Source organism: Scheffersomyces coipomensis (genome assembly GCF_036884675.1).
Source record: "Scheffersomyces coipomensis strain NRRL Y-17651 chromosome Unknown DFJ63scaffold_3, whole genome shotgun sequence".
NCBI lineage: Eukaryota > Fungi > Ascomycota > Pichiomycetes > Serinales > Debaryomycetaceae > Scheffersomyces > Scheffersomyces coipomensis.
In genome coordinates, this window is record NW_027042894.1 from 634,154 (window position 1) to 648,976 (window position 14,823).

The 14,823-nt window shown below is 31.6% G+C and overlaps 7 protein-coding genes across 7 annotated transcripts; 2 read left to right on the plus strand and 5 right to left on the minus strand. All coding sequences in view use genetic code 12, as the record gives it.

Annotated features, from left to right (window-relative positions):
- Window positions 1–134: 134 nt before the first annotated feature.
- Window positions 135–590, plus strand: DFJ63DRAFT_334713 (uncharacterized protein; the record flags this gene model as incomplete). Its single annotated transcript, XM_064908082.1, has 1 exon — window positions 135–590. The coding sequence occupies one exon, from the start codon at window positions 135–137 to the stop codon at window positions 588–590; it is 456 nt and encodes a 151-aa protein (XP_064762482.1).
- Window positions 591–692: 102 nt separating this feature from the next.
- Window positions 693–1,442, minus strand: DFJ63DRAFT_312480 (uncharacterized protein; the record flags this gene model as incomplete). Its single annotated transcript, XM_064905974.1, has 2 exons — window positions 693–1,313; window positions 1,407–1,442. The coding sequence occupies 2 exons, from the start codon at window positions 1,440–1,442 to the stop codon at window positions 693–695; spliced, it is 657 nt and encodes a 218-aa protein (XP_064762483.1).
- A 200-nt stretch (window positions 1,443–1,642) lies between these two features.
- COQ4 (ubiquinone biosynthesis protein) lies at window positions 1,643–2,734 on the minus strand. The gene has a single exon (XM_064903185.1). The coding sequence runs from the start codon at window positions 2,643–2,645 to the stop codon at window positions 1,689–1,691; it is 957 nt and encodes a 318-aa protein (XP_064762484.1). The 5' UTR covers window positions 2,646–2,734; the 3' UTR covers window positions 1,643–1,688.
- An 88-nt stretch (window positions 2,735–2,822) lies between these two features.
- Window positions 2,823–4,163, minus strand: DFJ63DRAFT_312482 (uncharacterized protein; the record flags this gene model as incomplete). The annotated part of the gene is made up of 1 exon (XM_064905975.1): window positions 2,823–4,163. One exon carries the CDS (start codon window positions 4,161–4,163, stop codon window positions 2,823–2,825), a length of 1,341 nt encoding a protein of 446 aa, XP_064762485.1.
- A 712-nt stretch (window positions 4,164–4,875) lies between these two features.
- On the plus strand, window positions 4,876–5,799 carry DFJ63DRAFT_334715 (lipoyl(octanoyl) transferase; the record flags this gene model as incomplete). The annotated part of the gene is made up of 1 exon (XM_064908083.1): window positions 4,876–5,799. One exon carries the CDS (start codon window positions 4,876–4,878, stop codon window positions 5,797–5,799), a length of 924 nt encoding a protein of 307 aa, XP_064762486.1.
- Window positions 5,800–5,868: 69 nt separating this feature from the next.
- Window positions 5,869–7,608, minus strand: DFJ63DRAFT_334716 (uncharacterized protein; the record flags this gene model as incomplete). The annotated part of the gene is made up of 1 exon (XM_064908084.1): window positions 5,869–7,608. The coding sequence occupies one exon, from the start codon at window positions 7,606–7,608 to the stop codon at window positions 5,869–5,871; it is 1,740 nt and encodes a 579-aa protein (XP_064762487.1).
- Window positions 7,609–8,212: 604 nt separating this feature from the next.
- On the minus strand, window positions 8,213–10,323 carry ECM33 (Ecm33p; the record flags this gene model as incomplete). Its single annotated transcript, XM_064905976.1, has 2 exons — window positions 8,213–9,414; window positions 10,260–10,323. The coding sequence occupies 2 exons, from the start codon at window positions 10,321–10,323 to the stop codon at window positions 8,213–8,215; spliced, it is 1,266 nt and encodes a 421-aa protein (XP_064762488.1).
- Window positions 10,324–14,823: the final 4,500 nt, after the last annotated feature.

Consider the following 14,823-nt stretch of genomic DNA (forward strand, 5'->3'; position numbering starts at 1 on the left):
AAACTGTCCTCACAAACTGCTGGGTGTTTCCTCCCTCATTTTTTGTGTAATGCGATTTTTTAATATGGGGAATCACCATAACCAGAATGGCAACTGCAACGATATCGTCAAAACCATACTAGGTATATGTCTGAATGAGTCAAGAGGGATCTAATCAATCACTTGGGAGTAGTGGTGGTGTCAGTCGATCATTATCGTCAGAGTCACAACCAGATAATAGTCGAATGAATGGTTCTAATAGCAATGGTTATACCACTGGAGAAACTAATTCAGAAGCTGATCCAGATCCATTGGAAATAAGAAAACTAGCCTTAAGTTATGATTATTTGATATATAAGATTAATGATCATATATCAAATCTAGCAGATACCACTTACGAGTCAATAACAACCAAACAAAAGTTAATTGAAGTCAATTATCTTGAAGATCAATTGAATTTAAGTCAAGAATTAACTGAAATTGATCAATTATTAGATCAATGTAATCAATTAGAAATGGAGTTTTTGAAATTAGATCAATTGCAAATATTTATTAATGACTTTAAAAATAGAATTGAAGTCATAGAGAAAGGTTTTCAACAATTAAGTTGAATAAAATAGTTTATAATATTATTACATATGGATAACATAAATAAAAAGGTTTGTACATAGTCAGTCAATTGTCAGATGATGTAGCAAATATTCCAATGTCTTTTAAACCGTCTCTTTCTTCTCATGTTCTACTGGAGGTGGGACTGGATGGGTTGTAGCTGGATGAGTTGCAGCTGGATGGGTTGGTGGAACTTCACTAATCTTCTCCAATTTCTCAGGCTCTGTCAGAACTGGAACTGTATGAGCTTGACCATATTTATGAACCAAATGCTTTTCTAATAAAACAAAATTCCTCGAATTACACTTATACATTATATTAATAAGATCACCTACAAAAGGAATCAATCCAATACCAAAATCCAAAGCAATATTAAACATCATTTCACCTTCTAAAATCTTTGGTAATCCACCTTCAATTTCTCTAGCAGTATTTAACACATTCAAAGCTAAAAATAAAGCAAATAAATCTCCAATCCAAGGAAATAATCCAATAATACCAGCCCATCCAAATCTATACCCAGCAATACTTAATTGTAAATCAAGTCTATAAGCTTGAGTTTTAACACTTTCTAAAATCTTTAGATCCTTTTCAGGAATGAAGCTTGGAAGCTTTCTTCTTCTCTTGGCCCCATGTCTTTGATAAAAATGTAATTCATTATCAGGAATAGTTTCAAAATAAGGATCATCCGTTGGTCCAGTTTGAACAATATGATCTAATTGAGTCTAGATGAAGCAATTGGTTAGTAAAGATGCTATTGAACTATAATCTGGGGATGAAATGAACTGCCTCGTTCCAATGTTTACATATATACACACCTTTTTCAAGAAATAGTTATAAGCCAATGATGACATTGTTACTTGAGTTGATTGATAGGTAAAGAATAAAACAATCTAAACAAAGTTTATAATAAGAATTGTTTATAGTTTATAAATATAAAATAAAAGCTCATCGAGGAATTTCATCTCGTCATTATACATTTTTTGACAGGGAGCAACTTTAAGGTACACCACAAACTGCGAAAACATAGAGATAAACAAAAATTACCACATTTAGAAATGTGTATTCATTAGAACTATATACAACACATAAAGCTAGGATTATACAATCTTCTTGGCTTTCTTTAACTTTTCAAAGTATTGTTTACGTAAATTTCTTAAATCAGGTGGAGTTTCAATTCCCATTTGTTCTCTAAATTCATCTACATCTTGGTCTAGGATCTTTTCCCAATACACATTAATCAATGGTTTTGAATTTAATCCACTTTTAATAGCCCATGGATAATAAATATTATAAAGACGTTCCTTTTGAGATTTTTTTAATCTTAAAGGAGCAAATAACGCTCCTAATCCACTCATTGGCATCCCAATATTCATAAATTCAAAGACTTTTACTGAAATCTCTCCTTCAATGATAATAGGTAATCCAGTAACAGCATGATAGAAATCATGACATTCACGATATCTTTGATAAATATATGCCAATTCAGGATCATCAATATATTTAACTGTGACTCTAGTATCTGGACTAACCCCTTCTCTATCTAACCATCTCACATAAGTATTCCCAATTGAATTATGTGGTAATTCACGTAAATGATCTAAATTCAATGAAGTGGATGTCATTCGAGGTTGATCTCTTAATAATTCTCTACCCACGGGATCCGATAACATTTTAGTTTGAAGTCGTCTTAAGATTGGTGATATTGCAGTTGATTCACCTAAAGCAACTATAAATTCATTTCTTTCAGGATGGAAAAAGGCTCCTGCCGATGATCCTAAAAACATTAGAAGTTTCTCATAAGTATATAATGGGATATGACTAGGAAAATTAGGTTCAGGTCTTGTGAAAAAGGGTTTATCTTCCCTTGGACTGTTGTCCTTAGTAAGTTTATTATGAAGTTCACCTCGTTCCATTTGAGATGCTAATCGATTGTTCTCACTGAATAACAATGACCCAATGGCCGTCAATGCCGTCGTTATCACAAAGGGTCGTTTCTGTATGTTCAATTGAGCATGGTTGATGATACTCTTGTTGAGTACACTGGTTCTTATCATGGCTTGATCCCGTTGTATCTACCTAGAACAAGTCTTATATCTGTTGTGAAAAAAATGGTCTGAGATTTTTTTTTCGTATGGGTGAGATTGGTTAAATCAAAGTCCTATACGATTACAAAAAAACTTTAAATAGTTGCAAAATTAGTATATATAATCTATATGTATATAGCAGAAGAATTAAACTAATTCAGGATATAAGTTTCTAACTATACAATCTATTAACTTAATCATTAATAGCTTATTAAGCTCACAGGTTTCATTGAACTCATTATTATTATTGGTATTTGAGATTTGATAATTAAATATAATTAACATGCGCCTGATTCTATGCTTTAAATCGGTCTCATTTTCATTAGTTAGGCTGAGTATTGGACTCTTTCCCTGTATGTAACTATTGGCAAATGCACCTGGAATCTTTTCATTAATTAAATTAAAGATTGAATCGGTCAACTGATCCAAGGTAAGTGTATCTAATTCCTCATCTAAAGACTCAGTTGAAGGTTGATTATTATCTCTATAGAACAATGAAAGTCTTAATGATGATATGATATTACTGAGTCCTTCTTCCCCTAAGAAAGGAGCACTGATCAATTTCTTCATGACAAAGCTTGAACTTAATGAACTAAGCTTATAGTAAATCCATGAGTTTAATCGAAGCAGACCCATTATAAATGATATGAAATTGGAAACCAATGGTTTTCGGAATGAAAAATTGGTAATGGTGTCCATCAATTTAAATATTGAATTTTCAAAAACATCAACGTTGATCTCATTGGATTCGTTTTCAGAAACTGTGTTAGACAACGGTAAACCTTCCAGTTTGGCAGTCAACACAAATTTACTAACTTTTGAATAACACATCGTTATTACTAATTGAAACCTTTCATAATAAGATAATGTAACCTCATCACTTTCTTCTTTAGCTACTTTCTTTTCGTCAAGTGTTGCAGTAATAATATCAACCACGTTACTTATGATATCCTTTAAAATGAATTCTGGAGAAGATAATTTCTCCAACACTAATGCTAAAACCAAATCACCAACTATTACAACCACTAAATTTGTAATTATAGTAGAGGATAACGGATTCACCGCTGAATCATTGGAATATATTATCTCAAGTAAATTCTTCACCAAAACTCTGAAATACATCAATGGGTCATCTTTCAATTCAAACAATACATGGTTCAGACATAAATATTCATCCAAGATGGTTTCTAAATCAGCTTGTGGGGTTTGTTTAAAGCTGTTTCTTGTATTAGCTTCTTTGTAATAATCAGCAAATATCTTCAAATCATATTGACTATCTTCACTCGCCAAGTCTAGGAGATGATTATTTATAACTGAACTCAATTCATCCACTATATTGAATAATTCAACTTCACTCTTCAATGTCTTATTTATTCTATTACTCAAATTCTTTACAAAATCCATTAAAACTTGATATATTAGCATCAAAACTTCATAATTATCTGTATTTAATTTCGTTAAATACCATGAATTAACATATTTGACCATAATAGTACTTAAAAATAAATGAATTTGGAAATTTAAGGGAGAATAATCTTTCTTATTATCATAAGTTGACGGTATTATAAGTGGTAAATGATTAAAAACATGGGTTAAGGACATCTTATTATTTCTTATCAAGTATTTATTAGGCACAAAAAGCTTATATAGGAATTTAAACTCCTCTGAATTGATGATTGAATCGTTATCATATGAACTTGAATTAGCCGGAGAGGCAGAAGATTCAGTTGAATTCTTCTTTAATCTATGTTTGAAATCATTAGACACTATACTCTTCTTTGTAATCTTCAAACCAGAAGGTGTGGGAGATGGTATTGGTTTTGTATTTGATGAGATTTTACTATTCCGTAATGAATTACTGAGCTTAACTTTATCAGTTCTTGATGAAACATTAGTTGGGGTTGTAGCAGTAGTAGGTCGTAACTTCTTCTGGATATTATTAAACTGCAACCCTAACGAAGTTGTTGATGATGAAGATGATGATGGGGTCTTTAATGGAGATGGTTCATGGAGGTGTGTGTTCTTCTTTGGTGATAGTTCCAGCATATATGGTATTAGTTAGCTAAATAGAGTTGGTTGTAAACATATCTCTAATCGCTCCACAAACAAAATAGAAATATGCCGCCAAAATTTATTTGGAGCAATAATTTTTTTTTCATTATTCAGCTCAAAGTTGTAATTCATGATATTGAAAGCCAAGATGAAACTGCACTATAGGAGACCATTTCATATACTAAGGAGGTTTAATAGTGCCTCGGCAAGTGCTGCTTCTTGTACTACAAAGTTTGTGCCGTTAATTGACAATTACAAACGGTTAAGACATATCCATTTCGATGGTATAACTCCATTTGAGAGAGGTCAAGCTATTCAAAATATGATGGTGAATGCCAATGTTGATTTCAAGAAGATCGAAAGTAAGATAAAGAAACAACAACACGAGGCAGCATCCCAGGGTATGGTGTTAAATGACTATGAGGATGAACTTTTGAAGAAGATACTACTGATGAAACCAGTACCTACTTTGTTAACTTTTGAATTTGAAAATGTTTACACTGGAGGTAAGAAATTAAAACAAGATCCAACATTACCTGAAAAGATCAAACAATTTGATGCAGTTGGTTGTAAATATTATCAATTGGAAAGAGGTGGCCAAATTACCTGGCATGGAAAAGGACAATTAGTGGCATATCTTATCTTGGATTTAAAGCTGTTCAAAAACTTAACTGTAAGATGCTTCGTTGATTCAGTGTTATTGAAGTCAGTGCAGAACTTATTGACGAAGAATTATAGTTTAAAGAGCTATACAAATGAAAACCCAGGTGTTTGGATAGAGAAGAACAATTTAAAAATCGCTAGTGTTGGTTGTAATATTCAAAGGGCAATTACGTCGTATGGGATTGGGTTGAATGTTTCGCCAGATTTAAATTTCTTGAATACATTTGAAATGTGTGGATTACCAAATACTACAGCTACTTCAATAAGTACATTAAAACCAGATTTAGACACTCCATCAATCAAAGAGGTTGGCGATCAGTACGCCAAAGAAGTTGCAAAGTTGTTGAACATCAACTTAGTCGAACATTTAAGCGGGAACGACCTTAAACTTGAAAATGATGAGCAATAGAGATTGTTAAGTTTGTAATCATAAATATCATATTATAGATTTTGTACATAAATATATACAGGTAAGATCTTATCTTCTTACAAATAACCCATGTCCATTACCTACTGTATCTGTAAAGGGATTTCCCACTAAATTGAAGCGAACTCTTTTGAAGCTCTCTTGAGGGAAGTTCCAAACTTGTATTCTGTTGAATGAAATATCCAACAGAGTAAGATTGGCTGGTAATTCAATATCTTCATCGAAATGAACTATGTGACAGCTGAAGAAAGATATTGTCTTAAGTTTATGAAACTCTTTTCTAAAAAGTGGAGCTTTACTTGTGATCTGTTCGATGGGGTTGGCTATTAACGAAAGTGATTTCAAATTCGGAGGTGGTGTCCAACTTTCAATGGTATCTATTCCACAGTTCGTTAATGATAACTCTTCAAGATTCTTAAACTCATCCCAGTCGAATTTTGATAGACTTCCAACTTTAACGCTTAGTGTATATAGTTTATACAACAGGGACGGTATTTCAAAATTATCGATATTATTATCTCTTGACAGTAACCGTGAATCCTTCATTCTAGGAGGGAACTTGAGGTGTCCCTGGAATGGTTGTAAATTGATTACTAATAATTCTAATGCTTCTGGAAATTTGAAATTGGTGGGATCATTTATTTTCAATGGATTATGACTTGCAAGATCCAAAATCTGTAAGCTGTCAGGTAGACTTGTCAATGGTGTAATATCTTCCATCAAGTTCCAAGTTAACTTCAAATGAATTAATTCAGATGGCCATGTATGCAGACATAATTTCACGAGTAATTCATCATGGATTCCACATTGAGTTAATATTAAGGCTTTCAATTTTGGTAACCATTTACCATCCTTTGGCATTACAATATCTTTGATAACATAGTTCAGACCGAATTGCACTTCTTCAAGGGTGCTTGGCAATTCTGCAAATGGTAATGTAGTTAATTCGTTGAAACTCAAATCCAAAAAGACTAGACTATTTGGTAATGTTATATCCCGTAGGATTTCATCAGTGATATTGCACTTTGAGAGGTTTAACTTTGTAACTGACTCCGGTATTGTTAATGAACTTGCATCTATTAGGGTACTATTGATAGTTAAACTAGAAATAGTATCTGGAAATGATATAGTTCCCCACCTTTCTAAACCATTGTTAATAGAAACAAACTCTTCCAAGTTTTTGTAATTGGAGAACTCTTCGATGTTCAATAAATCAGAAACTGAAACAATTGCTCTTTTCTTAGGTGTTTTGGCCTCTAAACATCTCAATGATAATGATTTTACATTTGGAAATGACAATAAAAATCGTAAATCATCCTTACTGAATTCATAATCTGGAAGCAACGAATTATTATATTTCTTGATATCTTCAACGACCAATTTAAGATATGGATAAGATGCTATTGTGGGCTCTAACCTCTCCATTAAAGACTTGATATCAGTGAACTGTAATCCCCGCGAGAAGATTGTTAATTGCTTGGGATAGAATGCTGGCAACTCAACAAGTTGAATCATATGTTCAATCTTGTTAACGGTACAAACGTCAGCCAAATCTGTACTTTTTATGGCTTGAGAATCAAGCTTGAACGTCACCTCCGTATGATTAAAATACCATTCAAGGATCAAAACTAAAATATCATTGTTCTTTGGCAATTGTAAAAAGTAATCAAAGATATAACTCGATGGTAAACAATCCACAATTCTTAAAAAGACATTCGTTGGTAATTCAAATAGGTAATGTCCAACAAATTCAGCTAAATATCTAGCATCTCCAAACACTCCGCCTTCCATTCATAAATGTTAGTATCTGATTTGGAGCACGCAGATGGTGTAGTTTGATCAGTGGTGAAGTTTATACTTTTTTGGATTTGCCTACGATCTTTTCTAATCAAACTTCGCGATTTTTCGAAATTTTGCAATTCCCAAACCAGAAATCATGACAAACCCCATGAATCAAGGTTTGAAATATCAATCTAAACACCTACAAGTTCAAACCGTTGCCATTACACTACAGTTGTGGTAAATTAAAATTAAAATTAATAATATTAGTACTACTTAACATATCTTGAAGAATAGAAGATTAACGAAGAGAAAACATAAAAAGAATAAAGGAAAAAGGCATATAAAACATATATATGGCTATAAAGAATAAGTTTAAAGGAAAAGAAACATTTGTTAGTAGATTTTTTTTTTAATATTGCAAGGTTACTGTATTCTTAATTTTTTTTAGATTTTGGTAAAACATAGTTGATAAAATCACAATCTGATAGAAAGATAAAAATGTATGAAATTTTTTAAAAATGTATTGAATCTTTTGCTTTTTTGATCTTTCAATTGATCAAATTAGTTAGTTTACGGTCTATGAATTGAGTTATTAAGGAGTCTCTTATATTGCTTAGAATAAAGCGGCACCAATAGCAGCGAAACCAGCAAAGACAGCAGCTACTTTACCAGAATTAGCTGGAGCTTCAGCGGCTTTGGTAGTAGAGGAAGCAGATGAACCAGAAGCAGATGAACCGGAAGCAGTTGATGAACCACTGTCACTGTTACCACTCTTGTGAGAAGATGATGAAGAAGCACCACCAGCACCTGAACAATAGTATTTATCACCTTTAATATCACCTGAGGAGTTTAATTGTTCAAATTCAGAACAAGATAAAGTACCATCAGTCTTTAAAGTGAAACCACCAGCAACTTTAGTTAAAGCGGAGAAAGTACCGTTATCAAAAGTACCGTTAATGTTAACTGAACCACCAATCAGACTTAAATTACCGAAACCATCAAATGAGGTTAAAAGTGGATTGTCAGAAATTTGGAAAGCACCACCAACACTGGTTAAGACTGGGAAATCTAAGGATTCTAATTCATCATTGTGAGCAATGGTTAAAGAGTTACCAATAGATTTCAAGAGTGAGAATTCAAGAGTATCTAATGAAGTTAAGGTAACAGATAATGAACCGTTAATAGAAGTTAAGTTCTTGGTAGATAATGAATTAACAGATTGGAAGATAACATTGTTAGCAGAAGTTAATTTATCTAAAACAACATCGACTTTTTCAGCATTGTAAGAAATAGATAAAAGATCAGTAACAGATTCTAAACCAGAGTTAATGGATTCGATATCACCATTGTTGTTAACATTGAAGGTACCTAATTGGAAAACATTAATACCATCTAATGAAGTTAAACCGGTATCTTCGATAATAACTGAGTTAGCAGAAGTAATACCAGTAGTTAAACCAGTAGTTTCTAAAGCTGGTAAAGCATTATAATGTAAAGTGTCAACAGTAGTTAATTGAGCAAAGTTAACAGTGGCTAAAATAGTGTTGGCATTTAATTCTAAAGTACCAGAAACAATTTGTAAAGTTGGAGCGTTAAGAGTAACAGCTTGAGTGGCATTTTGAACAGTAAAGTTACCGTAAATAGCTTGAACACCAGTAATATCAATAGCACCAAAAGCAGTACCTTGAACAGTAATATCACCAACAGCGGTTTCACAAGCAGCAACTTGAGCAACTTGAGCAGAGTCAGTGGCAGTGAAATCGGAGAAAGTACAACCACTTGCGACGGTTGGGGTAGCAGTAGTTAAAGTGGAGTCTAAAAATAGTAATATTAAGTTAGTAAATTAGGTCCAGATCAGGAAGTCCCCGCAATCCTGTATATTGAGTTATGACATAAAAAATTTCTGATCTCTTTTACCCTCGAAATTTATCCGGACGGTAATAGGAGGTACAAAAGAAAAATAAAATTAATTTGAAACTTAAAGGCTTTTTCAAACGGACGGATGGTTTCATTGGAAAAATGTATATGTGATAGATAGCCATAAACTTCCATTGAGTATCACATATAGATATTTAAGACACCAATGAGTTGATAAGTCCTACTAATCAAGTTTGTAGTCATAAAATAGGATTCAACCATCTGTTAACCCCTTTTTTTTCTCCAGCAATATGAACATAGCCAAAAAAAAAAGTGGAAGTAGAAAAAAAGATGAATCAGACGAACGTTATCAATTCGAGGTTTGATGATTTAGTCTGTAGATGTGAATTATACTCTCTTTTTGTCCATTAGAAGAACGTAAATCGAGATTGACCATGAAAACATGGTCAATTGGTAAAATCCCACACCTGGTCAAGCCAGATCAATCTTGGCATTTTCTCGAGGAATTCAATTAAAAATTCACTCAACAATTAACCATCGATTGATTCACACATCCCTCAATTGTAATTCAAAGAACCCTTGTCCAGTTTTACTCGTCCCGTACCAACTTCTAACCAAATTGACTTTCTTCGATAAGAAATCACCGAGGAAATTCAACTTTCCAATCCGTTTGTCATACCAAATATCCCTCTCAACTCAATATACTTTTCCAGCGAGGATAAACCTAAAAAACACTAAAAACAAAAATCGAAATCGACTTTTGTAGTTATAATTATACATACTGTTAGCAGCTCCTAAGGCTAAACCGGTTAAGGCTGAAGTAACTATTAAATTTTTGAATTGCATCTTTTCTGTGAAATTACTTTATATGACTTCAATTATATGATGATAATGTTAGCGAAAGTAAGTAGTAGAAGATTATGACCTTAAAGAAAAGGAAAAGGGAAAGAAAAGAAAGGAGTATAAAAAGATTTAAAAAAATCAAAAATCAAAAATCAAAAATAAAATGAAGAAGATTAAAGAATTTTGAAACGAAACGGAAGGAGAAAAGGCAAATTTGACAAAACTACTATTTATAATAGTATTCTTTCAAATGTGGGAAAATAAAAATTAATTTTTTTAGGGAGTGGAGGGTAAAGTAGGGAGTTTTCCTTCGACATAGGGAGAAAGGGAGGAGAAGTACACACACGATTTCTCTTTTTTTTTTTTCTTTTTTTTAATTTTTTTTTTCAACTATTGTGCTCAGAAATTGAAGTACCACAAAAAAAGGGGGTCAATAAATTAGAAATTAATACTACCTTTAGTTGCTCGATTCAAGCAATTTAGATAGTTAATCTATAGTTAAGTGCGGGATTGATGGTTAATTGTATTGTCATCTTATAATAATAAATAATAATAATAATTATTATTATTATTTTATTTATTCTTATTGTTCACTATGATAATAATCATCCAACTATAGTAATAGTTTATTTTCTTTTTTTCTTCACCGACCGCAAAAACTCACAATTGAGTTAAGTTATTACCACGGTCTTAACCTTATTTTACTACCGTAACGATTATAAAACATTCTTAACCTTAAGAACAGTTAAAAGAGAATAAGAAAAAGTCAACGACGGGCTCAGACCCTTTAATAAGACTAAAGTATTACAGGGTCGATGTAGAAGTTTCGTAGTACTATAAACCATAACATGCTATCCCTCTATATTTTTTACGTTAATCAATCCATTTACACCTAATGTAACTATATCTTAACCCAAAAAAATATTTGACATTTTTAATGGTATTTTCATTTCTGATTTTATCAATTTTTAATTTTGGTGCCGCCTCGAGACAAGTGAAAAATTTTTTTTGTTTGCTCAATTTGACTTTGATTTGATTTCGACCCTCGGAAATCCTGCACACAAAGATTCGATTTATTTATGTTGGGTCCTAATTAGGAAATTTCCCTCTTATTTTTTTTCATGCTTGTAATTTATATGTACGTCTAAAATCATTGTCAAAACAGAGATTTTTAAAAAGGATTGGGGGGATAGGAAATGAGAAGAGAAGATTAGAAAGGTTAATCCACTTTGTGGTTAGACTAGGAAAGTTGATTTCCATTTTGAGTCTAATAGCTTACTTTGAGTTATGTTTTGCTAAATTGGTATGTAGCAAATATTGATTCAAAAATTTACAATATAAATAGGACCTATGCTCTTGACATTTTAAAATTATTGTCTTTCATTAATTGTTATGTAGCAAACTTTGTCTTTATCATTTTATTTATTTACGTCTTGTACATATTTGTATAATGTGGTTTTTCTGATTACCGTTTGACGAAATAATGTGAATAAAAGAAAAACAAACACACACACACAAACACACAAAAAGCGAAAAAAAAATATGTAGGAGACGATGACACCACCATCACTAAAGGAAACAACAAGTGAAATACAAGTAAGCAACTGGAAGTAGCTCCACATTACAACTGAGATCACCTAATGAAAAGAAATACTCAAATTAACTCATATATAAGGGGTTGTTTTTTAAGCTTTGTTAAGAAATATCTTCTATAAACAAATGGCTGGTATACAATTTTTTAAGTGTTCGAGTCCAATTAAGGGGAGGCGAAAAATAATAAAAATGAGGGGCGTTACTATTTTTAGATTAAATGACACAAAATCAAAAATCAAATCAAACTGACCATCAAGTTACAACAGCGCCTAAGATTATCATAATCAAATAATCATTATCTATCTACAATCTTGTTTTAGAATATAGTTTCAATTTAAAACTATTTTATTGGATAAGTATTAGGAGGTACCTACTCACATGTAAAAATAATAAAGAATGAAATTTGATGATGCACAATGGAATCAACTCAATGTAATTTAATCAGTATAAGGTCTACTCAAATAAAAGTGATGTATTTTGAAACAGAATGTTATACCATAATAATATTGGTTATAATTATTATATATCTATTTTGTTGGTTTTTGATTAATCGCTCACCACATCCTCCTCCTCCTCCTCCTCTTATTTATACCTTTTCAAACTTCTCTCACCCCTACACACATGTGTTCATTACTGACATACTCTTTTCTTTTTTTTAATTGATTCTTTGAAACTAATCACCAACATTTCCAAAGGTCAATTTGAATTCTAGAATGTTATCGTCAGCCTCATCCTCATTTTCAGGAGTCAGTTTCACAAAGGTTATGGAATTCATCATGTAATGAGGAGGAGAAAAACCTAAATTTTATTTCAAGTAATATATGAGATAAGATCTGCACAGAGTGAATTTTTATATAAAGAAGGCTTGCGGAAATTGTAACTCATTTCCCATTAAATTACGGAAAACAAATTACAAGTTATTTTTACCCCCTATTCAAATCAACATTCTTTTTGTCTTTTTGTCGTCTTTTTAGTTCCAGCTCAATTTTTTTCGTCGTGGATTGGTCACATGATTAATTTTTCATCTGGCGAGCAGAAATAGAAGGAGAAGGAGAGATCCTTTAAAATTCGACTCGTAAAATGTAAAAAATAAAAAAATTACGCATATCTTTATGTAAAGCCCGTTTGTTATAGGTTTGACAACGATCTCTTTTCTTGTGACGATGAAGCACCCTTCAAACTTAATAAGAGTCGCTACGTTGTAAATCTTGATGAATATATTAAACATCTATTCACTTATTATTTTTAAACTTATTTACAACTTATAAGAAAAAATGCCACCAAATAAGTAGTTTTGAAACCTACCAATCGCCAATACCACCTTAGAGTTCTCATGTTACTCTGTAGATTTTGGTTTACATTATTGTTAAACGAAAGCATGTTTAAGACTGGACATACATAAAATAAGAAAAAAAATCAGCAGGCGATCTAGACTCGAATTTTAATTTTTGCGGCGTTTAATATATGTAAAGGATTTATTTAAATTAATTGTTTTAATACTCAAGACAACGAGGGAGATTTGAAATAAGCCTTCAAGAGATTGCAAAATAATAACAGATTGGTATGAAGAATACTGTCTGACTATAACGCACAATGCACGTCAACTACCGATACACATCAACCGTGGTTGAATTCATATTAGCTAACAAAAGTAAATCATTTAAAATGAAATTAGTGGTTTTTCAGTTGACGTTACGGCGAGACTTTTTTTTTCTTAGCATGAATTCTTAACTGTTGATAATCACCTCAGATTCACTTACTAAAAATCATAAATATCATACTCAGTTTATACCAAGGTTAATAATAGTAATAATCAAAACTCTAAACTTAAAGAATAATATTAATTAAAATAATAATTTTTTATTTTTCGTTTATTAAAGTTACAACACATAAAGTACCACTTATTATTTAAAAATAAATACAATTTAAAACGTAAAGATTGAGCCAGGCATATTAAGGCAAACAAAAATAAAAAAAATAAAAGAAAGAACTCTAGGTTAAAATTGATATTATTCCAGCAGTGTGGTACGTTCCCTCTCGTTTCTTCTCCTCTCTCTCACTCCGTCCCCTCATGAAATTCCCCATTCAAAGTCATGTAAGTTTTTTTTTTTTATTTTAAACTAGACGTTATAGTTATTTGGAGATATTCACCATTTTACGATTCATAATTAAAATGAAATAGGTTTCCTATTAAGTTCAAGTTTGCGGATTGTGATGAACCACTTCCGTAATAGTTTAAAAATATTGCATTTAGAACTATGTCTTTGAAATTATCTAACCTATGTAAACTAATTTATCATTTCTAAATGAAATTATACTATTAGATTGGAGTTGTGGATTAGGGGTTATTATTACACCTGGGGAATCAAAAAATCGCTATTTTCCTTTTTCTTGACTTTTGTTATCATTCCCAGGTAAGGCGAGCGATCGAATTTTATGGCTTATATCCATTTACTGAAAGTATACCTAATAATAATTAATTATTTTTTAGTTATTTGGTATGGTTTAGATATTATTTTTAATATATTCGGGGATTTTATCACCTTTTTATTATTTTGTGCAAGTAATAATGGTGAGTGTGTGTTCAGCCACCTCTTTGTTTTATCTATATCTGAATTTAAAGTTTTTACAAAAGTTTAGTAAGTTTAAAAGATAAAGAAAAAGATAAAGATGAAGATAAAGCACGTAATTACGATTGAATTAATAGTCAGGGTATCTTTTTTAAAAAAAAAAAGACAAGTAATCCTCAGGGCAGGCGGGGGATTATCTTAAGTTAAGTTTAGGAGAAGGCAAATGAATGAGATATTTTAGTTAGAAGCGTAACTTTATTACCACTGTATAATGGGATAAACAACATAAGATCTAACTATGTAACAACCAACAAAGCAGTAAAACAAGGTTTGAAACATT